Source organism: Eleginops maclovinus, chromosome 20 (genome assembly GCF_036324505.1).
Source record: "Eleginops maclovinus isolate JMC-PN-2008 ecotype Puerto Natales chromosome 20, JC_Emac_rtc_rv5, whole genome shotgun sequence".
NCBI classification, from domain to species: Eukaryota; Metazoa; Chordata; class Actinopteri; order Perciformes; family Eleginopidae; genus Eleginops; species Eleginops maclovinus.
In genome coordinates this window covers 17,078,572-17,104,603 of record NC_086368.1, presented here as the reverse complement: position 1 = coordinate 17,104,603, position 26,032 = coordinate 17,078,572, and the positions used below count along the sequence as shown (strand labels likewise).

Sequence of the window (26,032 nt, the reverse complement as noted above, 5' to 3'; positions counted from 1 at the left end):
GTTTCTCCTCCCATCCCCAGCTGTGTCTTGTCCTGTGATTACCCTTCTGTGTGTATTTAGTCTTGTCTTTCATTTTACTCCTTGTTCGTTCATTGACGCTTTCCCCGTGGTCTATAACTCATTTCTTGTTGTCTCCATGTTTGTGTCAGTCATGCTCCCCTGTAGTATATGTTAAGTTATATCTTCTTTAATTGTAATCGGCTTTTTGATTAAAGCTCGCTTTTTATTGAAACCTTTTTGATTACCGTTCCTGCGCTTGGGTCCTATTTCCCCCAACCCTGACATATAACATGACACACACACACACACACACACACACACACACACACACACACACACACACACACACACACACACACACACACACACACACACACACACACGCACACACACCCACACAAAGACACTCCTTTCAAAGATAAGCAGATAACCATTTGGGTTATATGCTTATGACACATAAAGCAGAGCTAAACAAACACTGCAAAACATTCCAGCCATTGTTTGCATGAGAATATTTTTTAGTGCAGCTTAAAGTTGATAGAAAATAGTTAATTATATCAGCAGATTTAAAATGCCAGTAAGATTAATTTACCTTTTTTCCTAGAATGTTTGTACCAACCCAATCTACAAACTGTGTTGCAACATTATTTATTAGCAGATGTTTATGGTTATACAGTATATAGTGTTAAGGTGTATTTGAATAGCTGATAAAAAAATCTATATCAAGACTTTCCTTGTAAACAAATATATTTTATCCAGTAAAAAATACAGTGCACTTTGGACTCAACTCATAACAATCGAATGCAATTAAAAAGGTTTTAAAAATGTAGGTTCTTATATAGACAGCCACTTTGAAGGCTAACTTTTTTTCCCTTTTCGCAAAATGTGTCACTTTGCATAACAACAGGCTCAAAAGCATTTAAGGAGAGGATAAGACATCTCGCCTTTCCGTCATAGGTTGAGGGGAACTCAACCTATGACGTTGCTGCAGCCAGCAAAAACGATCAGAGGGTCCTTGTAGGATTTTCTGAACAAGTTCAGGCAATTTGTGACACACACACATTCACACACATTCAAAAAACTCATGCACACAAAAGAGTAGGACAAAGGGAGAGTGGATACTATGACAGGGAGAAAATGGGCCTGTACTGCCCCCTTCTGGTGTCTGCTCAGTGTAGCATCTTTCAGTCAGTTCACAGTGGGTCACCTAAATATAAAAAACCCCGAAAGATTTGTCTCGAATGTAATTTTTTATTGATAATTAATATTTATTTGCTTTTTTGAAAGCTTTTTAGAAAATTACTCACTTGTAAAATCATAAATAGCCTGCATTTAGAAAAAAAATGAACTTGTAATTGCTGCAGTTGTTTAATTAAGGAGCCATTCAAGTAAAACAATAAAATAAAGAAACTACGGGAAAATGTTATTTTAGTTATTCTTAGTCCTAGCTTCAACCCAGGTCTAATATGTGTGATAAAATGCTAAATCCAAGCCCAATCCAGGGCTTAAACTCATATCAGTGTGTGCAATGCTTTGACTGAGCATGGTGCTGTTTACTAAGCAAGACGGCAACAAGTGCACTGCAGCCTCCAGACCGTAAATGAGAAAAAAATTGAAAAGGTTGAGCTGCAGCTGTTGCGCAATCCTGTGGAAATCCTGTCTACCTGCTTCAAACTGCTCGCCTCATACGACTGGTAGGACACTAGAGAGCAGTCTGTCATACAAGATCAGAGAATAACACTTTATCAGGTCAGGGCCAAATGTGTGCAACATCTTAGAAGAGCGTAAAAATTACATTCAAATAGACTTTAAGGTTGGTTGTGTTTGCGGCAGCGAGCAAAAAGCAGGTGAGTTATCATATTTATTTTATTGTTGAACATAATTTTTTTTGTAATGTAAACTTACAGGGAGAAGAAAATCCCAGGCTTAAAGAGACACTAAAGACAGAGGTCCATGAAGTGTGTCTGGTTCTTTTTGTCTCGCGCAGTTGTCATTTGCCTACATATCCCTACAGGCATGTGTGCTGACAGTCATTTACGGTCATTAAAATGTGCTTGAATGATGCACAATAAGTGAGGTGAAATTTCAAGTTATTAAGAATTATTGTAGAACTTTGCATAATCTTGTAACTTGCGCTTACTTTGTAGGATGTTGAGTGTTTTCCCTATCTTAATTGTATGTATCTGAACTTCGTGCCTAATGATTAACATATTCTTCCACAGGCACCATGGAAAAGTAATCCTCTTGGAGCTGGCTCCCAACAAGAGCTTTCTTGACCTGTTAATGAAGGTCATTCCAGAAACCGAAAGACATTTGCTGGACAAGATGTTAAAGAAGGTCAAGCTGTATAATTGAAGAATTACTATTATTCATGATGAGATGTGCTTTTTTTGTGGAGTTGACTGACAATATTGCACAAACCGTACACATGAACCTACTATGGCCAAAACTCTTTGGTCATTACAGATGAATAAACAAGCATAAGTATGCAATCACAGAAAGCCTATTAGAAAAAAGCAATGAAATGAAATATCCGACTATTCAAATGTACAGCCGGAATCTAGATTTCAAACCTTGTACCCATAGTCAAATACTGCATGGTGCAGGCACTACAGAGAGCTCCTGATCTGCTGTCGCTGAAACTAGAAGCTCTTATTCTCCAATCCCTAACTGACACACACAATTAGGGACACTTTATAATTTGCATCTGTGTTATTGTTTTTTTTCATCTTTCAAAGTTGTATTACTTTGCGTATGCAATGTCTGCATTGTTCTCTACTCCAATTTCCCCTTTTTCCAACAAGTTGTTATGCCTGCACAGCAGAATAGGTCATTTGTCAGTACCTTGCAAAACATCTTATGTGACCCAAAAATAGAGAAGAAATGTTGTGGTTGTAGTTAGAAAAATGCAAAAGGCAGGTGAGGAAAAAACCTTGGTGAAGGTTAAGAGAGGACTCTGGATATGAACCACAGACTGTGGTGTCAGTGTCTGACAGTTCAAGCTCAACCATAAACCCAAACCTCAACCTTAGGTTAACCAAGAGTTTTTTAAGGCTCAATATCAACAAGAGGTCGCTTGTCAGGAAAACATGCATACAATAAGTAGCTGTAGGTCATTTTGAGCACTGGAACAAATATGTTTCTGATCCTCTGTGTCTTATTTCAACCTGTGAAATATATGCTAATCCAATATTTCATTTTGATATAAACTGTATAAGACCAGCTTTTGTGTGCTTCATGTAATGTCTAACTCAGTGTTAGTTTTACTACATTACCTAGGTAGCCTTGTCTCTAGTTAGCTAACATAACAGTTACCACATAGTATGCTTTCATAGTAAAATGCACTGTTGTAAACGGAAAAGTTTAAGCCTGACTTAATCAGAACCAAAATCCTCTTTGTTAGCCAAGAATATTTGCAAATAAAAAGAATTGTACTCAATTAGATGGTGCTGTCAATGTACTTACACAGAAATAGATGATTAAATAGACCTACAGTATAGCAAAAAGAAAAAGTACAAACAAAGCTGAACAAAGACCAAAACACTGGTTAAATGTCCAATACAGAAATGTTTGGAAATGAAATATTATGAGCAGGTAAAAGATGTTAAATATAATTATATAAAAGAATATACATGAAAAATGTTCTATTTCTAAAAGTCAGTCTGTTTCCGTAACGAATAATCACAGTGGTGCAATAGTGCAGAATGCAAATATGCTTCTATAGATATGAAATGATTAATGTGACAGGTTATGTGTGCATAAATCATCTTTAGTTAACTGATTTGAAATATCCTGTGAGGTAACAGTCATTACAAACATTACATATGTACACTCACAACTTATCAGCCTCATACTACACTTTAAGTATACAAGTGTGTGTGAATCAGATTGATGAAGAAGTTAGAATGTGCTTTGTTGCCTCAGCTGTGTTTCTCTGAACTTGAATACCACTGTAAACCACTGAACAGCCTCACTTTGACGAAGGAAGATAATTCATTAACATTCTTGTAACTTGCACCAACAAGCTCCGCTGTCAAAGATCCTTATGCAGACGCTGGCATTAGACTGAAGACAAGTATTTTGGGATGGAAAAACCTGAAACAAAGTCAGGGCATCCGCAAGGATTTGTTCCAGAGGATGACAAATGGTGAGTATAAGATCTGATTTCCCTTTATATTTGTAAGCCTCCTTAGCTGTGTATTGCAACAACAAGAAATTTAACAGCAGACAGACATGGTATGTAAATTTAACACATGTTAAAATCATGCGGGTTGGATCGTACCTAAAGTAGTGGTGGAGGGCCCTGAATGTTGGCCCTCAGGGGGCTGGTATGTGACAGAGACGGCCACAACAGGAGGGGGAGAAAGAGTCTCTGTGGGTCACCAGCTGTGTCTTTGTCTCAAGGAGAAATTATTCTGGCTGTGTCTAACTGCACTAGTATTAAGTGACGTTGAGACCTTGGTGTTTTAGAAATTTTGATGAAATAATAAGATTTATTAAAACCATGTAGAAGTTATAATCAGTTTCTTTTTTAGTCTCATATTTTGTGGCCTTGGTTGGCAACTACTTTATTTGATCATGACTCTTTGAACGATTTGCTTTATGTGTTCCCCCCTTCGAGCTTTGGATATCCAAGGTAAAAGATCCTCTTGCTTTCAGTGTTAATGCTTACTTAAACTATCCTGAATGATTTTTATCACAAACGTCTCCAATTTATTTGAGACTGAGCAGCTATACTGACTGGCAGTACAAGACACACACACACACACACACACACACACACACACACACACACACACACACACACACACACACACACACACACACACACACACACACACACACTATACCTGTAAAACATAATTTATTAATCCTTGTATTAGGATGTTTTTAAGTAAGGCTAGTTTATTGAAGTATTCAAGTTTATTTGTAAAAAATGATTGTAGATCCTTAAAAAGCGAATGTTTGAATGTATGATGCCATCCCAGTGTAAAATCTAAGGCAAGTATGAAAATCATTTTGTTCACGAAACAGCAGTTTATAAAAGAGCCAAGTTAAAGCAGTGTGTAGATTTGTACAGCTACAGTAAGGCAGATCAGGCATAATCACGCGCTTCTTTTTATCTGCGCGCGCATGGTATGGCTGCTAGGTTCTAACTAAGGACTCGGAAGGGCGCGAGAAGCTTGACTAGAGCGAGTGGATACTACCATGGCGGCAGAAGCTAAAAAAAACCTAAAACTTATCATTTTCATTCAGTGGGAGGAGGATTATTTTTTTCGTGTATTCGAATGTCAAGTCCATCTGTCTTATCTGCAATGCAAATGGGCTTTACCAAAGAAAGGGAATTTCGAGCGGCATTTCAAGACGGTCCACAAGAGCTACGATACAAACTTCCCAGCTAAATCACCACTGCGCGCCCGAAAAGTAAAGGAATTGAAAAGTCAACTAGCAGCACAACAGTCCATTTTTACCAATACCACGAGTAAGGCTGCAACCATAGCTTCTTATCGTGTCTGTCGTGTTCTTGCAAAAGGAAACAAATCTTTCAAGGATGGTGAAATTGTGAAAGAATCGTTCATGGAAGTCGCAAATGCGCGTCCAAAAAACGTCCAAAGTGGCCTCACTCTTCAACCTGGATAGCGGTGCTATTGAGAAAGAGATCCTCACACTAAATAATGACATTGAGCTCAAATCAAGAGCTACACCTGACACAAATGTCCAATTCTGGTATCTAATGCAGAAAGAGAAGTACCCCAATCTCAGACAAACTGCAAAGAATTTGAATGCACTTCACATATGAAAATCATTAAGTCAAAATACAGATCCACCATGACTGATGACCACATTGCTGCCTGCTTACGGCTGGCACTCAGCTCCTACTGTCCGGACTATGAGAGACTAGCTTCCTCCTCTCAGTGCCAGAAGTCCCACTAAGGTAGAGAACCACTTTTCCAACTTAAATTAGGCATTGTGTTAATTGGGTTGTATGTTGTTGTGTTGTTACGGGCCAGTCCTAGGCCTACTTGTGCTTATTCTTTGCACGGCGTAAATTGACTTCAATAAATGTATTATTATTGTTAAAACTTGATCTTTGTGTCAGAAAAGTGTGTTATTATATAGGTGCACAATTAATTGTGGCTACGCTATGGCTTTCAATATGGCTTGGTAGATCTCGACACATCAACTTTAAAAGTAGATATTGGTTAAAAAAAGGTTGGGCAAATCTGCCATAGACTGTATGAGTGAGACCCACGTGGCCTCCATGAACAGTCTCCGCCTTCTCATTCAGAAACCCATAACACCCGCCTCCTCATTCTGTCCCCCAGCTCTCATGCAAAGATTCCCATGCTATAAAATGAGTCAAATCCAAACCTGAAAGATGCAGACTCTACCCTGAGCAGTTGAAGTGTTTCCTCTTTTGACTGAAAGAAAATACCAGCCCCTCTCAAAGAATAGGTTGAGAAAATTGGGTTTTCTGTGAGGAGGGGCCACTGAGACTGAACTAACCAGTCTTTCTTTAGAAACCAACAGAAAACAATATAGTGTCATGATCCTTGTTTTGTTTGTTGTTTCCTGTGTTATTTTGAAATGTTTTCCCCTCTTGTGTCATGTTTAGTTTCACTCCCTGTCTGAGTTTCCCTCCTGTGCCTGATTGTGTCATTGTGTTCACCTGTTGCCCTTGTGTTTCTCCTCCCATCCCCAGCTGTGTATTGTCCTGTGATTACCCTTCTGTGTGTATTTAGTCTTGTCTTTCATTTTACTCCTTGTTCGTTCATTGACGCTTTCCCCATGGTCTATAACTCATTTCTTGTTGTCTCCATGTTTGTGTCAGTCATGCTCCCCTGTAGTATATGTTAAGTTATATCTTCTTTAATTGTAATCGGCTTTTTGATTAAAGCTCGCTTTTTATTGAAACCTTTTTGATTACCGTTCCTGCGCTTGGGTCCTATTTCCCCCAACCCTGACATATAACATGACACACACACACACACACACACACACACACACACACACACACACACACACACACACACACACACACACACACACACGCACACACACCCACACAAAGACACTCCTTTCAAAGATAAGCAGATAACCATTTGGGTTATATGCTTATGACACATAAAGCAGAGCTAAACAAACACTGCAAAACATTCCAGCCATTGTTTGCATGAGAATATTTTTTAGTGCAGCTTAAAGTTGATAGAAAATAGTTAATTATATCAGCAGATTTAAAATGCCAGTAAGATTAATTTACCTTTTTTCCTAGAATGTTTGTACCAACCCAATCTACAAACTGTGTTGCAACATTATTTATTAGCAGATGTTTATGGTTATACAGTATATAGTGTTAAGGTGTATTTGAATAGCTGATAAAAAAATCTATATCAAGACTTTCCTTGTAAACAAATATATTTTATCCAGTAAAAAATACAGTGCACTTTGGACTCAACTCATAACAATCGAATGCAATTAAAAAGGTTTTAAAAATGTAGGTTCTTATATAGACAGCCACTTTGAAGGCTAACTTTTTTTCCCTTTTCGCAAAATGTGTCACTTTGCATAACAACAGGCTCAAAAGCATTTAAGGAGAGGATAAGACATCTCGCCTTTCCGTCATAGGTTGAGGGGAACTCACCTATGACGTTGCTGCAGCCAGCAAAAACGATCAGAGGGTCCTTGTAGGATTTTCTGAACAAGTTCAGGCAATTTGTGACACACACACATTCACACACATTCAAAAAACTCATGCACACAAAAGAGTAGGACAAAGGGAGAGTGGATACTATGACAGGGAGAAAATGGGCCTGTACTGCCCCCTTCTGGTGTCTGCTCAGTGTAGCATCTTTCAGTCAGTTCACAGTGGGTCACCTAAATATAAAAAACCCCGAAAGATTTGTCTCGAATGTAATTTTTTATTGATAATTAATATTTATTTGCTTTTTTGAAAGCTTTTTAGAAAATTACTCACTTGTAAAATCATAAATAGCCTGCATTTAGAAAAAAATGAACTTGTAATTGCTGCAGTTGTTTAATTAAGGAGCCATTCAAGTAAAACAATAAAATAAAGAAACTACGGGAAAATGTTATTTTAGTTATTCTTAGTCCTAGCTTCAACCCAGGTCTAATATGTGTGATAAAATGCTAAATCCAAGCCCAATCCAGGGCTTAAACTCATATCAGTGTGTGCAATGCTTTGACTGAGCATGGTGCTGTTTACTAAGCAAGACGGCAACAAGTGCACTGCAGCCTCCAGACCGTAAATGAGAAAAAAATTGAAAAGGTTGAGCTGCAGCTGTTGCGCAATCCTGTGGAAATCCTGTCTACCTGCTTCAAACTGCTCGCCTCATACGACTGGTAGGACACTAGAGAGCAGTCTGTCATACAAGATCAGAGAATAACACTTTATCAGGTCAGGGCCAAATGTGTGCAACATCTTAGAAGAGCGTAAAAATTACATTCAAATAGACTTTAAGGTTGGTTGTGTTTGCGGCAGCGAGCAAAAAGCAGGTGAGTTATCATATTTATTTTATTGTTGAACATAATTTTTTTTGTAATGTAAACTTACAGGGAGAAGAAAATCCCAGGCTTAAAGAGACACTAAAGACAGAGGTCCATGAAGTGTGTCTGGTTCTTTTTGTCTCGCGCAGTTGTCATTTGCCTACATATCCCTACAGGCATGTGTGCTGACAGTCATTTACGGTCATTAAAATGTGCTTGAATGATGCACAATAAGTGAGGTGAAATTTCAAGTTATTAAGAATTATTGTAGAACTTTGCATAATCTTGTAACTTGCGCTTACTTTGTAGGATGTTGAGTGTTTTCCCTATCTTAATTGTATGTATCTGAACTTCGTGCCTAATGATTAACATATTCTTCCACAGGCACCATGGAAAAGTAATCCTCTTGGAGCTGGCTCCCAACAAGAGCTTTCTTGACCTGTTAATGAAGGTCATTCCAGAAACCGAAAGACATTTGCTGGACAAGATGTTAAAGAAGGTCAAGCTGTATAATTGAAGAATTACTATTATTCATGATGAGATGTGCTTTTTTTGTGGAGTTGACTGACAATATTGCACAAACCGTACACATGAACCTACTATGGCCAAAACTCTTTGGTCATTACAGATGAATAAACAAGCATAAGTATGCAATCACAGAAAGCCTATTAGAAAAAAGCAATGAAATGAAATATCCGACTATTCAAATGTACAGCCGGAATCTAGATTTCAAACCTTGTACCCATAGTCAAATACTGCATGGTGCAGGCACTACAGAGAGCTCCTGATCTGCTGTCGCTGAAACTAGAAGCTCTTATTCTCCAATCCCTAACTGACACACACAATTAGGGACACTTTATAATTTGCATCTGTGTTATTGTTTTTTTTTCATCTTTCAAAGTTGTATTACTTTGCGTATGCAATGTCTGCATTGTTCTCTACTCCAATTTCCCCTTTTTCCAACAAGTTGTTATGCCTGCACAGCAGAATAGGTCATTTGTCAGTACCTTGCAAAACATCTACATGAACCAAAAATAGAGAAGAAATGTTGTGGTTGTAGTTAGAAAAATGCAAAAGGCAGGTGAGGAAAAAACCTTGGTGAAGGTTAAGAGAGGACTCTGGATATGAACCACAGACTGTGGTGTCAGTGTCTGACAGTTCAAGCTCAACCATAAACCCAAACCTCAACCTTAGGTTAACCAAGAGTTTTTTAAGGCTCAATATCAACAAGAGGTCGCTTGTCAGGAAAACATGCATACAATAAGTAGCTGTAGGTCATTTTGAGCACTGGAACAAATATGTTTCTGATCCTCTGTGTCTTATTTCAACCTGTGAAATATATGCTAATCCAATATTTCATTTTGATATAAGCTGTATAAGACCAGCTTTTGTGTGCTTCATGTAATGTCTAACTCAGTGTTAGTTTTACTACATTACCTAGGTAGCCTTGTCTCTAGTTAGCTAACATAACAGTTACCACATAGTATGCTTTCATAGTAAAATGCACTGTTGTAAACGGAAAAGTTTAAGCCTGACTTAATCAGAACCAAAATCCTCTTTGTTAGCCAAGAATATTTGCAAATAAAAAGAATTGTACTCAATTAGATGGTGCTGTCAATGTACTTACACAGAAATAGATGATTAAATAGACCTACAGTATAGCAAAAAGAAAAAGTACAAACAAAGCTGAACAAAGACCAAAACACTGGTTAAATGTCCAATACAGAAATGTTTGGAAATGAAATATTATGAGCAGGTAAAAGATGTTAAATATAATTATATAAAAGAATATACATGAAAAATGTTCTATTTCTAAAGTCAGTCTGTTTCCGTAACGAATAATCACAGTGGTGCAATAGTGCAGAATGCAAATATGCTTCTATAGATATGAAATAATTAATGTGACAGGTTATGTGTGCATAAATCATCTTTAGTTAACTGATTTGAAATATCCTGTGAGGTAACAGTCATTACAAACATTACATATGTACACTCACAACTTATCAGCCTCATACTACACTTTAAGTATACAAGTGTGTGTGAATCAGATTGATGAAGAAGTTAGAATGTGCTTTGTTGCCTCAGCTGTGTTTCTCTGAACTTGAATACCACTGTAAACCACTGAACAGCCTCACTTTGACGAAGGAAGATAATTCATTAACATTCTTGTAACTTGCACCAACAAGCTCCGCTGTCAAAGATCCTTATGCAGACACTGGCATTAGACTGAAGACAAGTATTTTGGGATGGAAAAACCTGAAACAAAGTCAGGGCATCCGCAAGGATTTGTTCCAGAGGATGACAAATGGTGAGTATAAGATCTGATTTCCCTTTATATTTGTAAGCCTCCTTAGCTGTGTATTGCAACAACAAGAAATTTAACAGCAGACAGACATGGTATGTAAATTTAACACATGTTAAAATCATGCGGGTTGGATCGTACCTAAAGTAGTGGTGGAGGGCCCTGAATGTTGGCCCTCAGGGGGCTGGTATGTGACAGAGACGGCCACAACAGGAGGGAGAGAAAGAGTCTCTGTGGGTCACCAGCTGTGTCTTTGTCTCAAGGAGAAATTATTCTGGCTGTGTCTAACTGCACTAGTATTAAGTGACGTTGAGACCTTGGTGTTTTAGAAATGTTGATGAAATAATAAGATTTATTAAAACCATGTAGAAGTTATAATCAGTTTCTTTTTTAGTCTCATATTTTGTGGCCTTGGTTGGCAACTACTTTATTTGATCATGACTCTTTGAACAATTTGCTTTATGTGTTCCCCCCTTCGAGCTTTGGATATCCAAGGTAAAAGATCCTCTTGCTTTCAGTGTTAATGCTTACTTAAACTATCCTGAATGATTTTTATCACAAACGTCTCCAATTTATTTGAGACTGAGCAGCTATACTGACTGGCAGTACAAGACACACACACACACACACACACACACACACACACACACACACACACACACACACACACACACACACACACACACTATACCTGTAAAACATAATTTATTAATCCTTGTATTAGGATGTTTTTAAGTAAGGCTAGTTTATTGAAGTATTCAAGTTTATTTGTAAAAAATGATTGTAGATCCTTAAAAAGTGTCATCCCAGTGTAAAATCTAAGGCAAGTATGAAAATCATTTTGTTCACGAAACAGCAGTTTATAAAAGAGCCAAGTTAAAACGTCAGTATATCTCCTACAGACTTTATCCGAAATACTGAACTATGCAAAAACTTAATTTTAAATTAATTTTCTTATATTGTGTTACTTTACTGTTGTGTTTTGAATTGTACAGAATCCAATTCCTTGAATTTAGTTCATATTTCAAATACCTGCAAACTGTTTTCACCGTCTGTAGATTACAGAATCAGGTTTTTCATTTTGAACCATGTGGAGGAATATACTTAAGAAATAAATTACCACCCACCAGTGTTGTAAAGTAAATAAGTACATTTAATCGAGTACATTGCTTAAGTACAACTTGATTTGTACTTTACTTGATTGTTTACATGTTTTGCTATGATGTACTTCTACCCCATTATAATTCAAATTGTGTACTTTTATCCCACGATATTTGTTTAGTGCCTTTAGTTACTTTGCACAATTGGATTAATAATGTGAAATATAATCAACACTTAAATGAGACTTTAGTTACACCTGGAGTAACTTTCACAAGCTACTCTGCAGTATACAAAGTCATTCAAACTAGCTGCACCTTTGATAAACACATTAATGGAACAATAAATATTATCCAAACATGTATTATGTAGCTATACGCTATTTTTGTTAAATGAGTACTTTTGGTACTTTGAGTATATTTTGATACTAATACTTTTGTGCTTTACTTTAGTAACATTTTGGGCTTTTACTTGTAACTTAGGTTTTTTTCTACACTGTGGTACTTCTACATTAACATAAGCACAAGATCTGAGTACTTCATCCTACTGTGCAATAGAGCTCCTGCAGATGATGTCATATATGCTGGTCACGTGACGAGATACGACAGGGGCAGCCATTTTGGCAGTCATCGCGGCAGTAAATTGACAGGCACTGGCAGACTGTCAAGGATGGTGGATAACTGCTGTGCACCAGGTTGCACAAATAGGCGTGGGAAAAAGAAAGGTGTATCGTATTATCGCATTCCTAAAGACGCGGAGAGGAGGGAGAAGTGGATTGGAGCGATTAAAAGAGCCAGGAGCCTTCAGAAAAAGACTGAAAGATGGGACCCCCCGGCCGTTGGCTTTCGCTTATGCAGTGATCACTTCATATCAGGTGGGTGAAGGAATACAGTACAATGCTACAAAAAGTTTCTGGTCAGTTTAATTAAATTTAATTAGTTTAATTTAAGAAGTAGCACCCAGTTATTATAGCTAACGGACACTGTGATGTCCCTTTTTAACTCAACAAGTGTGGCTCTGGCGCAGCCTAGCCAGTTAGCAAGTTAGCTTGTAGCAAGCTAGTGGTAAACAAACCCGTGTTGAAATATTCCTTCTTATTTTGTAGGGAGAAAGAGTGATAATCCGTTGAGTCCGGATTTTATCCCCTCAATTTTCGATTACCTTCCATCTCCAGAGAAGAGGAGACATAAAACGAGACTGGAGGTTTTTAACAGAAGGCAGAAGGCTAAACTGCACAAAGTAAAAAAAAAAAACGCCAGCCACTTTGGTTGAGTACGATCAAAAATACAAACTAGCAAGTTACAGATGCACTGCAGTAGCTATCCAAGCTAAAAAACATGCTAACGTGACACTTCCGTAGCTAGCCAAGCTAATAAACAAACAATGCTAACGTGACACTGCCTATCAAACTGGAATAATTTAATACTTACCCTTGCAGTGATGATGCCGAAGTTTTTGGATGTAAGACTCCACAGTTGAATGTTGTTTACGAAGCCGGACTGACACCATTTGTAAGCCTCCAAGCTTTTGTACGCTCTGAGGGAGTCTCCTGAGTACACTGATGGAAAGCTTACAAGATAGCTGTGGATGTCTGCGTAGCGCAAGTCGGGTACATCGTCTTCAGAGCAGGAGGTTATGCTCTTGAAAAGCACACCGGGTGAATTATATGGGTCGCTTATATTTAATCTCTCTAATTTTGTACTATAAAGCCGAATTTCACTTGAATTAAAATGAGAAGTATACTCGCTCGGTAAGAAAACACTGGCACCGGTGGTCATGTTGACTGCCAAAATGGTGGCTCCCAACCAAAAGTCACGTGACCGCAGGAGCTCTATATCTGTCCTCTGTAGGTACAGTGAGACCATAGACCAGGGGTGCCCAACCAGTCGATCGCGGTCTACCAGTCGATCGCGAGAAAATGTTGTGTGTAGGCTATCCTCCTACTGTTGTGTAAAATAGGCCTACATTAAAACTTCCAACTTAAAACATCTTAAATAAGTACAATGAACTGCTGATCGCGTGAAGCAGTGTGTAGATTTGTACAGCTGTAGTAAGGCAGATCAGGCATAATCACGCGCTTCTTTTTATCTGCGCGCGCATGGTATGGCTGCTAGGTTCTAACTAAGGACTCGGAAGGGCGCGAGAAGCTTGACTAGAGCGAGTGGATACTACCATGGCGGCAGAAGCTAAAAAAAACCCTAAAACTTATCATTTTCATTCAGTGGGAGGAGGATTATTTTTTTCGTGTATTCGAATGTCAAGTCCATCTGTCTTATCTGCAATGCAAATGGGCTTTACCAAAGAAAGGGAATTTCGAGCGGCATTTCAAGACGGTCCACAACGATACAAACTTCCCAGCTAAATCACCACTGCGCGCCCGAAAAGTAAAGGAATTGAAAAGTCAACTAGCAGCACAACAGTCCATTTTTACCAATACCACGAGTAAGGCTGCAACCATAGCTTCTTATCGTGTCTGTCGTGTTCTTGCAAAAGGAAACAAATCTTTCAAGGATGGTGAAATTGTGAAAGAATCGTTCATGGAAGTCGCAAATGCGCGTCCAAAAAACGTCCAAAGTGGCCTCACTCTTCAACCTGGATAGCGGTGCTATTGAGAAAGAGATCCTCACACTAAATAATGACATTGAGCTCAAATCAAGAGCTACACCTGACACAAATGTCCAATTCTGGTATCTAATGCAGAAAGAGAAGTACCCCAACCTCAGACAAACTGCAAAGAATTTGAATGCACTTCACATATGAAAATCATTAAGTCAAAATACAGATCCACCATGACTGATGACCACATTGCTGCCTGCTTACGGCTGGCACTCAGCTCCTACTGTCCGGACTATGAGAGACTAGCTTCCTCCTCTCAGTGCCAGAAGTCCCACTAAGGTAGAGAACCACTTTTCCAACTTAAATTAGGCATTGTGTTAATTGGGTTGTATGTTGTTGTGTTGTTACGGGCCAGTCCTAGGCCTACTTGTGCTTATTCTTTGCACGGCGTAAATTGACTTCAATAAATGTATTATTATTGTTAAAACTTGATCTTTGTGTCAGAAAAGTGTGTTATTATATAGGTGCACAATTAATTGTGGCTACGCTATGGCTTTCAATATGGCTTGGTAGATCTCGACACATCAACTTTAAAAGTAGATATTGGTTAAAAAAAGGTTGGGCAAATCTGCCATAGACTGTATGAGTGAGACCCACGTGGCCTCCATGAACAGTCTCCGCCTTCTCATTCAGAAACCCATAACACCCGCCTCCTCATTCTGTCCCCCAGCTCTCATTGTCATACAAACACGGCTCCCTCAAGCGTCTACTCATGGGCTCATTAATGGTCAGAGCTGGGAAGAGCACTTTTCCTGGAGACACTGGGAGATCTAGCCTTGTATATACCCTTAAACGCACCAGATGACTCCCACCTAGGGCTAAATGGAAGAATAACTACACAGACTACAGACGTGAAGCGACCTTTATCAGGTACCTAGCTATTAAGGTCACAATCAGCTTTTTTCTATCTTTTATTTGTTGTTATTTGTACACATTCGCGAATGACCATTACTTGCGTTGGATTTCTTGAAGAGAAAACAGACGGTATCAGTTCAGAGACAGTTGGGCTTTTTGGTTGCACTTCTGCTTTGCGCCTGTAGCAGTGTTATGTAGGCCAAAGGTTACCGTCTACGCTGCACTGAGAGCAGCTATTTCCCCTGTTCAGTGAGTTTAGTGTGACAACGCAGGCTGCTCTGTGATCATTGCTGCTGAAAGCTCACATAGTTTTGAACAAATGCATTTGTCTTAGGTAAATATTTGAACAGATGTATAAAAATTAACTCTTTAAAAGGTTACTTTCCCATAAACTAAAATGAAATAATACAATATTTTGGCTATGATTGATTTCAGAAAATACAAGCTGTAATTTATGAATAAAAACGTTTCTCTTCTCAACATTTGAAGTTTATTTCCACCCTTTATTCTGGGAAAAACTGAAAATATTAATAGAAAAGTATGTATTGTTGATAAAACACGTTTGACAGCTTTTTTCTGAGCTCCTGGTTGGGTTTTCCTCCCCTGTTTTGACATATCAGTATTTGCCCAGCAGGTTCAACTTGTAAACATCCTGAAGGCTTTGCAAAGGAGCAACTTATGGGCCAAACTGTCTTCCAAGAATTATATTCCTGTGCTAAATTCTGTATTAGGTCAACAAAGGGCACTGACCCTTTGTTGACCTAATACAAAAAACTAAATTGAGATAGTCGGTCAATTTCACCAGCCACAGACAGACAGAATATATTACAATGTTTTTTTTTTTAAAGCTGAAACATAAGACTGCTGATCATTAATAGTACACTTATTTTAGCCACATTAGTCATGGCTGAAGGGATGGCAGTGTACCACTTTGGTCTGATCTGCTGGATTGAAATGCTGTAGGTTAAATGTCTCCAAGTAGATTAATCCTGATAAATTGGGTCATTACCACACATTTCGTGTTTCGCCTACAGAAGGTCAATATTTTAATTTCTTCAATAGCCTACTTTGGTGTTAAAAAGATCAGCAAAACTTTGCATGCAACCACCATAAACTAACACAGGTAACAAAGTGAACATAATAACTGTTAATCATTAGCATATAAACATTGTCATGGTGAGTATGTTAGCATTTTGCTGTTAGCATTCAGCTCAAAGCACCACTGTGCCAAATGATAAACACAACATTAAAAAACTACACAAATAATATTTGAAAAGGCAAAAAAAAAGTTAACGTTACTCCAGACCAGTTTAACAGAAGTTATTATACATATGTATTAAATACGACGTTTTTGCTTTGTCTTCCTGGACAAAAATGACACCATTTATAAGACATGAACTGAATAGATGCAGTTGATATTATGTTTTTCTTGAGGTCATCCTTACACTGAGGGGAGGAATTTCTCTAGTGAATTGGAACTGGCAGGTCAGATAGAGACACCACACTAGACACTGAAATGTTTGTGAGACCCAAATACTCAGCTCTCCAGCCTCGATAGCACTGGTATTATTTCTCACATACCATTGCCAGAAAGATAATTTTCAGACATCAGACACAAACTTATTTGTACAACATTCTGTAAAAACACATGTGAAGTCATGCGATACAAAGCTGTCCTGGGTATCCAGAATTGAAAGCAGAGCGAAAAACCTGCTGTCATAGAGAGGTGAAACATTTATCAGTTTAATAAGGCCCACACTTTTTGACAATCTTTCAGGTTCATACATACAAAAAGTGACAAAAATGATTTTAGGAATAATGAATGAAAGAAAAGGGAAAATGAAAGAACTTACCAAGTTGTCAGATGCTGCCCCATATTGAAGTTCGAAAGGTGTACGGTGCTGTGTTCAACCATCCAACAAGCCCTTTGGTGAATGCATATAGATGGCTTTAAATTTGCCAAAGAACATAAACACATTTTTACACCAACCTCATACAGCATGTCTACACTGAGCTTCTGGGTGTGCTGGGTGAAGATAACTCAATTTACTCTTTAGCAACTGTTCTTTGGTATCAAGAAATACACCCAAGCATAAAAGAATATGATAAGGCAAACAAACCTTCATTTATTTGAATGTACCGAACTTCAAAACTTTATCTTGCATCTGGTAGTAGTATTGTGTACAAACAAAAAATACCGTACTTCTCATTTTTTCCCTGAAAGCCGGACATGAAACAAATCATTTTAAAAATGTGGTATTTGTACTTCCACCCAGTTTCAGTTTCAAGAGATTCTAAAGAGCCAAGTATTTAAGATGAGATAAGCTGGAACTGCTTGCACCTGTAGCAACATTTGGTCTTTAGAGGGAAACAGGATTACTTTGGTATAACATATTTTTCCATGACAAAATAGACAAAGCATAACAGTCTGAGAGGCAGAAGTCTGATGGCGACATGCTCATTTCTAAATTATATTATTCCTTTCAGTTTGTCGTTTTACAATTTCCTTTATCATTTCGCCTTCTCAGTATGACCTTTAAAAAAGATACATATAAAGTAAGATCTATGCACTGAAAGTGTTTTAAATGTAGTTGTATCATATTGGTTTACGTATGAACTGATAAGTCTCGAGAACTTGCCCTATGGAAAGCACTAGCACAGTATGTACAGTAGTCTGTTCCACCATGAAATATCCTACTAATAAATTTACTTAGTCACAGTTAGAAAAAGACAAATAAATACGAGGAATCATATCAACATCAGTTTGTGCTTCAAAGATCCAGTATCATTCTGCTCTACTGTCCACTTATGCCAGCAACCAGCCGAACATGCTTCGAATAATATCTTCTTTTTTTTTATTAATCAATGATTTTTTGGTTCTCAGATTCTTCATATTTAACATACCATTGCAGGAGTTGATAACACATCTATCACTTTATTGTTTTTTTTAACAGTAATGTAGTAGCACACATATTTTCAAGTCTATTTGCTCTCCTCCCACATTAAATCCAAGGCAGCAACACAAAAGCGACATTGATGGAAGAATTACCCCTATGCCAAGCAGCACTGACCCTTTGTTGACCTAATACAGAAAGACTGCTGGCATTGTCCAAATTATGAACATTATAATACAGTCGTCAAATGATGTAAATATTCCTACTGTGGTGAGTGATTATGTTGTTACGTTGCTTGCCTGGTACTAAAAGTACATTTAAATACTAAGAATGTGCTGTCCACATTTGCTACTGCAAAATAACAAATGAATGAAAAATGTTTTATAAGTGACAATTGTAATTCTGCCACTGTACCCCACTGAAACTATTTGTTGTTTTTAACCTTGTCTCGTTATAGCATAATGAAAAAGCCTTACGAGCCAGAGGACAAGTTCAGGCTGGAGATGGCCACAGCCCAGCCTGCACCCCCCACCCTGACCCGAGGCCAGTGGTCGAACAAAATTGAGTTCCTTCTGGCTGTTGCAGGACAAATCATAGGCCTAGGAAATGTGTGGAGGTTCCCTTACCTGTGCTACAAAAATGGAGGAGGTAAGTTTCATTGTAGTCAAAAATTCAGAAAGAATACTTATACCTTCTTTAGAAGTACACACACAGGATGTACTGCATACAACTCAAACAGTTCAAGAATAAATATTTAAGTTTGAAATCTCCGAGAGCAAAATCTTTATTTATTATATTTTAATATATATAATTTGTGTCTGTGTTATAATCAGAATCGCAATTTCCAAAAACTATAAGCTTCTCTTATTTTTTTTAAATATTTGAATTGTTCTATGCAGATTTATGTCTGTCCACATTCATTCATATTCTTAATGCAGTCACAAAAGAAAAGAAAATGAACTTATCTCCTATTTAGGATGTACCCTCCCCACCCCATAATAAGAAAAAGATCCCACATTTCTCTCCATGTGGGGTATGCAAAGTGCTTCAGACATCCTTAAAGTGCCTGTGGTTGTGGTAAAGGTGAATCACACCTGGCAATTCCAACAAAGTATTTGTACAGAGACTTGTACTTGTACAGTTGTAATGTGTTGCATTTAGAAAAAAAAAGTGGTTAACATACATTTAGAAAACATTTACCAATTTGACAACATATGTGTGATTAACACAAATACGGAAATCATTTGCACATTCAGACAAGTTCTCCAAACAGAAACACTTGACAGAGGAAAGACAAAGCTGTTAAAAACGCCCAGACTGCTATACTGATGAGCAGACATTATATATTTGAGATATTATAGATCTTTCATGCTCAACTCTTAATGTGATTCTTGTGGGTAACCCTATGTGTTTGATCTTCGTTTCCCAAAGGTGTGTTCTTCATCCCCTATATCCTCTTCCTCTTCACCTGCGGCATCCCCCTGTTTCTATTGGAGACGTCTCTCGGCCAGTACACCAAACAGGGCAGTATTACATGCTGGAGAAAAATCTGTCCACTTTTTGAAGGTAAAGTTGGAGAATTACTATTAATTATATACTAATTAAATATTTTGAATAAACAACATGACTTTTCTACAGTTGCTGTAGTGGATGTAGGCAAACACATTCGAAAAAAAACGAGACGACACTTGTCTATATGCTAAGGATGTGATAAGATGCAATATATGAGCAAGAATACCGTATAATATTCTCAATATATTATATGTATTTATATACTTTCCTTCATAAGATGGGCAGTTATTACCAGTGTCGGAATTTTACATTCTATCTTGCACATTTCTTTGGTATGCTCACACTGTTTCTACAAATCATGTGGTGATAACTATTTGAGGTGTTGGTTAAAGGAAAAACAAATCCACAAATGTAAGACAAGAGCCTGGACATTAATGATTGCCAGTTTTGCAGTGATTACACTGGAAAGTTGTTACTGGCACATTACATATTGCCTCTTGTGAGCTATTACATGAAGAGGGACAAGTTACAAAAGTTGATGTGTTTCTATCTTCATGCACACACATCTATAATCTACAACAGTAAAAAAAAAATAAGATCCTGTTCTTTGGCAATATTATCATTTAAATCCCATTATGACTGAACCGTTAAATGACATAATTAGAATGCATTTAAATTATAATTATGTTTATATTGGTTTAAATTGTTTTTATTAAAATGTTGTTTTCACTTCAAATGCTGTTGGTGTATGTGCCATTTTTAAAAACTAGTCTTTGGCTCAATAACTAATTTGACAGCGATAATAAGATGTTGCCTATTTCTTTTTTGTTTATGGCAGGTATGGGCATTGGCCATCAGGTGGTGGTTTTATACTCCAGCATCTATTACATCATCATATTGGCCTGGGCTTTCTTCTATCTCTTCTCCTCTTTCAACTCTGAACTTCCATGGGCCAGTTGCAGAAACAGCTGGAACACAGGTATGAGCTGGTCTGTGATCTGACCGAAAAAATGCAATGAATCAAACAAATGACTGGATTAATATGGATCTTCAGTTTTGTAAGTGGGCTCTGGAGCTTTACGTTTCTAATTACACTGTAAAATACACACAGGACCATGATTGGTGTCCATACTAGAAACATAGATAAAGGTCTTCTTCGGGACCACAAATAGTGTTAAATGGTCCTATAATGCATGTATTTACTTCATTGATACTGTAGACTAGGCTATATGGAAAAGTCTACCATTCCATTGTATAATAGGTAAATAAAATGCCATTTTGACAAAGGCACAATTTGATGATGTTTGTATTTGCAACAGAGACCTGTGTGGAGTTTGATCGAAAGGATGGTTATTTGAACTGGACTGTAGCTGAAAATGCGACTTCACCAGTGAGAGAGTTTTGGGAGTGAGTATGAAAACTAAAACTAAATATGGCATCTTGACGTTTCAGAATAACAACTGAAAATGGTATTTGCAGGAGAAGAGTTTTGAATATCACAGGAAGTGTCCATGAGTTAGGCAGCATACGATGGGAGCTGGCTCTGTGTCTTCTGTTGTCCTGGATCATCTGCTACTTTTGTGTCTGGAAAGGAGTAAAGTCAACTGGGAAGGTATGTCAAAGACTTAAGCATTTTGTATGACGTATGTCAAGCACCATCAACTATATAACTGTTAAACGACAATGCAACTTTTCCTCTTTACAGACAGTACAATCATTTCTCTTTGACAGATCTGCTGCTTTCACCACCATTTCATTAAATATTGACAACATGATGCGCTTTTAAGAAGTTAATGGTTGACCATAAATGTTTCTCGGAACACTAAGTAAATCAAAATGGAAAAGAGGTACACTAGAGTGAGGAACCACTATGCAGGAGATGGTCAGACATTATTTTTCGCAATTAAAACTACTCTGTCATAGATTTGTTCTAAAACTAAGAAATATCGTGTTTTCATTAGCTTAAATTAATGTTGAAAAAGGTTTATTTTTGCGGGATCCAATAATCCATAAAATGTCCCATTTGTCCGAAATACCTGTGCTCTGAAAATACACAGTCTCCCTGCACCACCTGCACATATGGCCAACTATTATGGAGAATGGTTGCAATATTTTTTTACTACTATTGCGGAGGCATGGCACATCTCACAATTATGAAGCTTGATCCCTTGATTTGTTGGATGGATGAAATTAAATGTAAGACATTTCTCATTAAATAACTATTTTCAACAATCAAAATGTCACATTTAATCACTTTATTTCTCTCTATTTTTCTGACTATTGGGGATTCAAAATATAGGGCCATCAGAACAATAGCATGGATCTTGAGTGAGTGTTTTATATCTACACAGAGAACCTATGTCACGGAGTCTGTCATGTTGCACTGCCATATTTCTACATTCGCCCAGACCATACACCTGCTTTGTAAATGGATTTCATGTTTTAAGATTACCTAAAAGCCACAAACTTACTTTCACTTTTCCACAGGTAGTGTATTTTACTGCCACATTTCCATACCTGATGCTGGCGGTATTGGTTGTGCGTGGACTTACGTTGCCAGGGGCCATAAATGGGATCAAGTTCTACCTGTACCCAGATCCATCCCGCCTCACCGATCCTCAGGTAGGAACCTACAGATGGTCCTATCCTACAATATCTGGGCAAGCAAAACGTGAAGTTTCTTTTTGTATCGTCATATTATAACCTTCAACTTAAAGAGAAAAGAAGAAGTATATATGATTTGAATACACGTGCAAAAGTGAAGGGTAATCAGAGTTCAGGAGTTTGAACGGATTGGTTACTTATATATTTTTTGAAAATGGCATCACAATATCCAAGTTAACTGTTGACAGCATTGTAAAAGATTAGCAAAATAAATTGTTCAGTATACAGTGGATTCACAGCAAGGTTGCAACACACAGTAAGTGCCTTTCATGTGTTATTTATTGTAGATGCCAGCGTGTCCTATTTTGTCTTTCAGGTGTGGATGGACGCAGGCACACAAATATTTTATTCCTATGCTATCTGCATTGGGTGTCTTACTGCGCTTGGCAGTTATAACAAGTATGACAACAACTGTTACAAGTAAGTTAAATAAAATATCTTTTGTGTGTTTTTTCAGTGTGGGTACTGTTGATTCCCACCAAAAGAAAGAAAGCGTCTAACACTCAGTTGCCCAGGCAGCCGCTCTAGTAGCTCCAATGATTTGAATAGCACAACAGTCTCGGGAGATATACAAGACGTTTTGAGACGTTTGCCAGAACATCTTCAATGCCCATGTTAGGCAGCAGAATTTGGAGTGGTTTATACAAAGGAAACCATAGAGTTTGAAGTGAAGTTTCTTAAAAAATGCATGGATTACGGAGCCATGCCATATATGTACCAAGCCATCTTAGGCGAGATAAGACGTGATGAGCGAACATTTTATAAGTTAATACAGAGTAATGGAGTTTAAAATATATTTGTGACTTTTTGTTTTCAGGGACTGTGTGTACTTGTGCCTTCTAAACAGTGGGACCAGTTTTGTAGCTGGTTTTGCCATCTTCTCTGCACTTGGATTCATGGCATATGAGCAGAACACAGACATATCAAACGTGGCAGAGTCAGGTGAGAATGTAGAAATGTTTTATTATACAAGTTATTTAGTAGCATTGTAGATTTAGGTCATGAATAGCACAACATGCTCCTCATTCCATGAATGTGAAATGTATTTGGACTTTCAAATTCTTACTGCAGGTCCTGGCTTGGCGTTCATTGCCTATCCTCGAGCGGTCGCCATGATGCCTTTTCCTCAGCTCTGGGCGATATTCTTTTTTATAATGATCATCCTACTGGGACTGGACAGTGAGGTAAGCAGACCCTTATATAGCACTGAGAGAAAAAGAATCAGATATTTAGTTTATTTCTTTAATGCATTCATTTGTAGAAGATACATACAATTTGTAGAATTGTAGAAAAACAGTTCAGAAATTCTGGTCTTTTGTTCACCTGGTTTAAATATAAATGTTTTTTGGATTGCACAATAATAGTCTCAACAAACTTGTGGGAGGTTTGACTTAATTCTCGCTTGCCTTTCTGTTCTGTGGTTGTCTCGCAGTTAAAAATAGATCAATTTATTTCCCCTAGTAATTTTTTGGGTCCTTATTGTTTGTATGTTTGAATGTCTGTGTGTTTGTTAACAGGATACCTAAAAAACTAGCCACCAGATCGTCCAAGCCAGTATCAAACGGCCACTGCACTTGTTTCAAGCACTTGTAGGGCGGTGGTGGCGAAGTCCATAGGGGGTTGGCCTTGGAACTGGAAGGTCACCAGTTCAAGTCCCCGAAAGACCTAGTGCCACCGTGGTGTCCCTGAGCAAGACACTGGTTACCTACACTGCTCCCCGGGCGCCGTACATAATGGCAGCCCACTGCTCCTAACACTAGGATGGGTCAAATGCAGAGACCGCATTTCGTTGTCCTAGTACTTGTACTCTGTGCAATGACAATAAAGTTGAATCTTCTTCATCTTCTTCAATTATTTCAATAGTGTGAGGGATACGTTGTAATGTCTTGATTTGAATATAGGTTGAGGGTTCAGGAAAAAAAGAAAGTACATTTATTGTGAGAAAAGTTCACCATTATCATGATCTCCTGCACTTACCAATATAAGTGAAAAAATATGGCTTGTGTATCTCAATGTTTTACTCGCTATGTGTTTTTGGCTTCGGAACCAGATCTAGAGGCATCCAGATTAAAAAATATATCACCTTTAATCATTATAACTAAACTACCAGTTTAGAGGATTCTGCTATATAGAAAGAGATGTGCCCTGAAAATGATAACGGTATGTGTGCAGCATATGTAGTGTAAGTGTGTAACTGTAGGCTCTGTGTTTCAGTTTGTTGGACTGGAAGCCATCGTTACATCGATTTCTGACACAAACCCTTCCTTCTTCCACGTTGGCCATCGACGTAAACTTCTTCTACTTGCCATCAGTGTTCTTAGCTTCTTCGTTGGCCTTGTGATGGTCACAGAAGTAAGACCCTATTAAAATGTCAAGCCACTTCTTTAACAATAACCTTTGTTTTCATGTTGAAAGACCCTAACACAACAACTAACTGTCTCAAACACAGGGTGGGCTGTACATCTTCCAGCTGTTTGACTACTATGCCTGCAGTGGGATGACTCTACTTCTCTTTGCCAGTCTGCAGTCTCTTTGTATCGGATGGATATATGGTGAGTTATTAAACATAAGCGTCTGGGAGGTTTCTTCACTGCAATGTTGAATTCCCTTATCAAAGCGTTCCAATCTACTTACAGGTGCAGACCGGTTTTATGAAAACATAGAGGACATGATCGGCTACAAGCCTACATCCCTGATTAAGTATTGCTTGAAGTATGTCACTCCAGTAATATGCATGGTGAGTCAGTAAAAGTTCACCTATTCAAATGATGTGCTGAATAATGTTTAGCTTTTCCCGGCTGCCCATATAGTTAAGCTATGCCAGTCACACTTGAAGGACAATGAAGGAATCCTAACTGTGAGAACGTGACTGCAAAGACAAAGTCCCATGATCCCTACTTTACAAAGCCACCAAACGCATTGATTGTTTGATCTTTCTGAATTAGATTGAAACCCTGGCAGAAACATATTTGTAATACTTGTTGCTCACTCTCTATCGCATTTGTGGTGTGTTAAATTTAATCCCCCTTTTTCTCTCTCTGTTTTTGGTTTCAAATTGACACAAAAAGAAATACATCTCCATAACAATATACTGTATATTTACCTCTTCCACATGTGGTGAAAGCCAAAGCTTGACATCCATAATTGATGTTATTGAGAGGGATTTAGCGGTCAATTGAGGTTTGATGCTCATCACTTGCTAAACAAAGCTTATATCGATCAAAATGTTTTATTAATTTAGAGTTTTGGCTGTTATCTTTTCGCTTTTGGTCTATATTAGCTTGGGTGATTTGGGGAACAGTGCAACATCATTTGGTACATTGTCTAACCCCAGACTTTGATTGAATCCTCTGTGATTATGTTCAGGGAACGTTTGTTTTCTCCTTGATCAAATACACTCCTCTGAAGTTCAACAACACTATTGAGTATCCATGGTGGGGATATGCTCTCGGCTGGTGGTTTACTCTCTCCTCTACACTCATGGTTCCTCTATTTATGTCGTACAGACTGTGCACCACTCCTGGTACACTGCGACAGGTAAGCTGCTTGTATAATACTTCAATATTTAAATAATTACAATTTCATT

At 37.9% G+C, this 26,032-nt stretch overlaps 1 protein-coding gene across 3 annotated transcripts in view; it reads left to right on the top strand.

Annotated features, from left to right (window-relative positions):
- The first annotated feature begins 10,672 nt into the window (after nucleotides 1–10,672).
- Nucleotides 10,673–26,032, top strand: part of LOC134882879 (sodium- and chloride-dependent GABA transporter 2-like) — an 18,570-nt gene continuing 3,210 nt past the window's right edge. Inside the window, exons 1-14 of one of the 3 annotated variants that reach the window (XM_063910885.1) lie at nucleotides 10,673–10,813; nucleotides 18,728–18,918; nucleotides 19,702–19,836; nucleotides 20,621–20,761; nucleotides 21,102–21,189; nucleotides 21,262–21,394; nucleotides 22,270–22,404; nucleotides 22,763–22,866; nucleotides 23,264–23,388; nucleotides 23,518–23,630; nucleotides 24,661–24,798; nucleotides 24,896–24,998; nucleotides 25,083–25,183; nucleotides 25,813–25,983. In XM_063910885.1, the coding sequence (XP_063766955.1) occupies nucleotides 10,752–10,813; nucleotides 18,728–18,918; nucleotides 19,702–19,836; nucleotides 20,621–20,761; nucleotides 21,102–21,189; nucleotides 21,262–21,394; nucleotides 22,270–22,404; nucleotides 22,763–22,866; nucleotides 23,264–23,388; nucleotides 23,518–23,630; nucleotides 24,661–24,798; nucleotides 24,896–24,998; nucleotides 25,083–25,183; nucleotides 25,813–25,983 (1,740 nt within the window). In that variant the 5' untranslated portion in view covers nucleotides 10,673–10,751. Of the gene's footprint in view, nucleotides 10,814–15,188; nucleotides 15,392–18,521; nucleotides 18,541–18,727; nucleotides 18,919–19,701; nucleotides 19,837–20,620; nucleotides 20,762–21,101; nucleotides 21,190–21,261; nucleotides 21,395–22,269; nucleotides 22,405–22,762; nucleotides 22,867–23,263; nucleotides 23,389–23,517; nucleotides 23,631–24,660; nucleotides 24,799–24,895; nucleotides 24,999–25,082; nucleotides 25,184–25,812; nucleotides 25,984–26,032 lie in introns of those variants that run through there. The other 2 variants (XM_063910886.1, XM_063910887.1) reach the window with 2 other exon arrangements.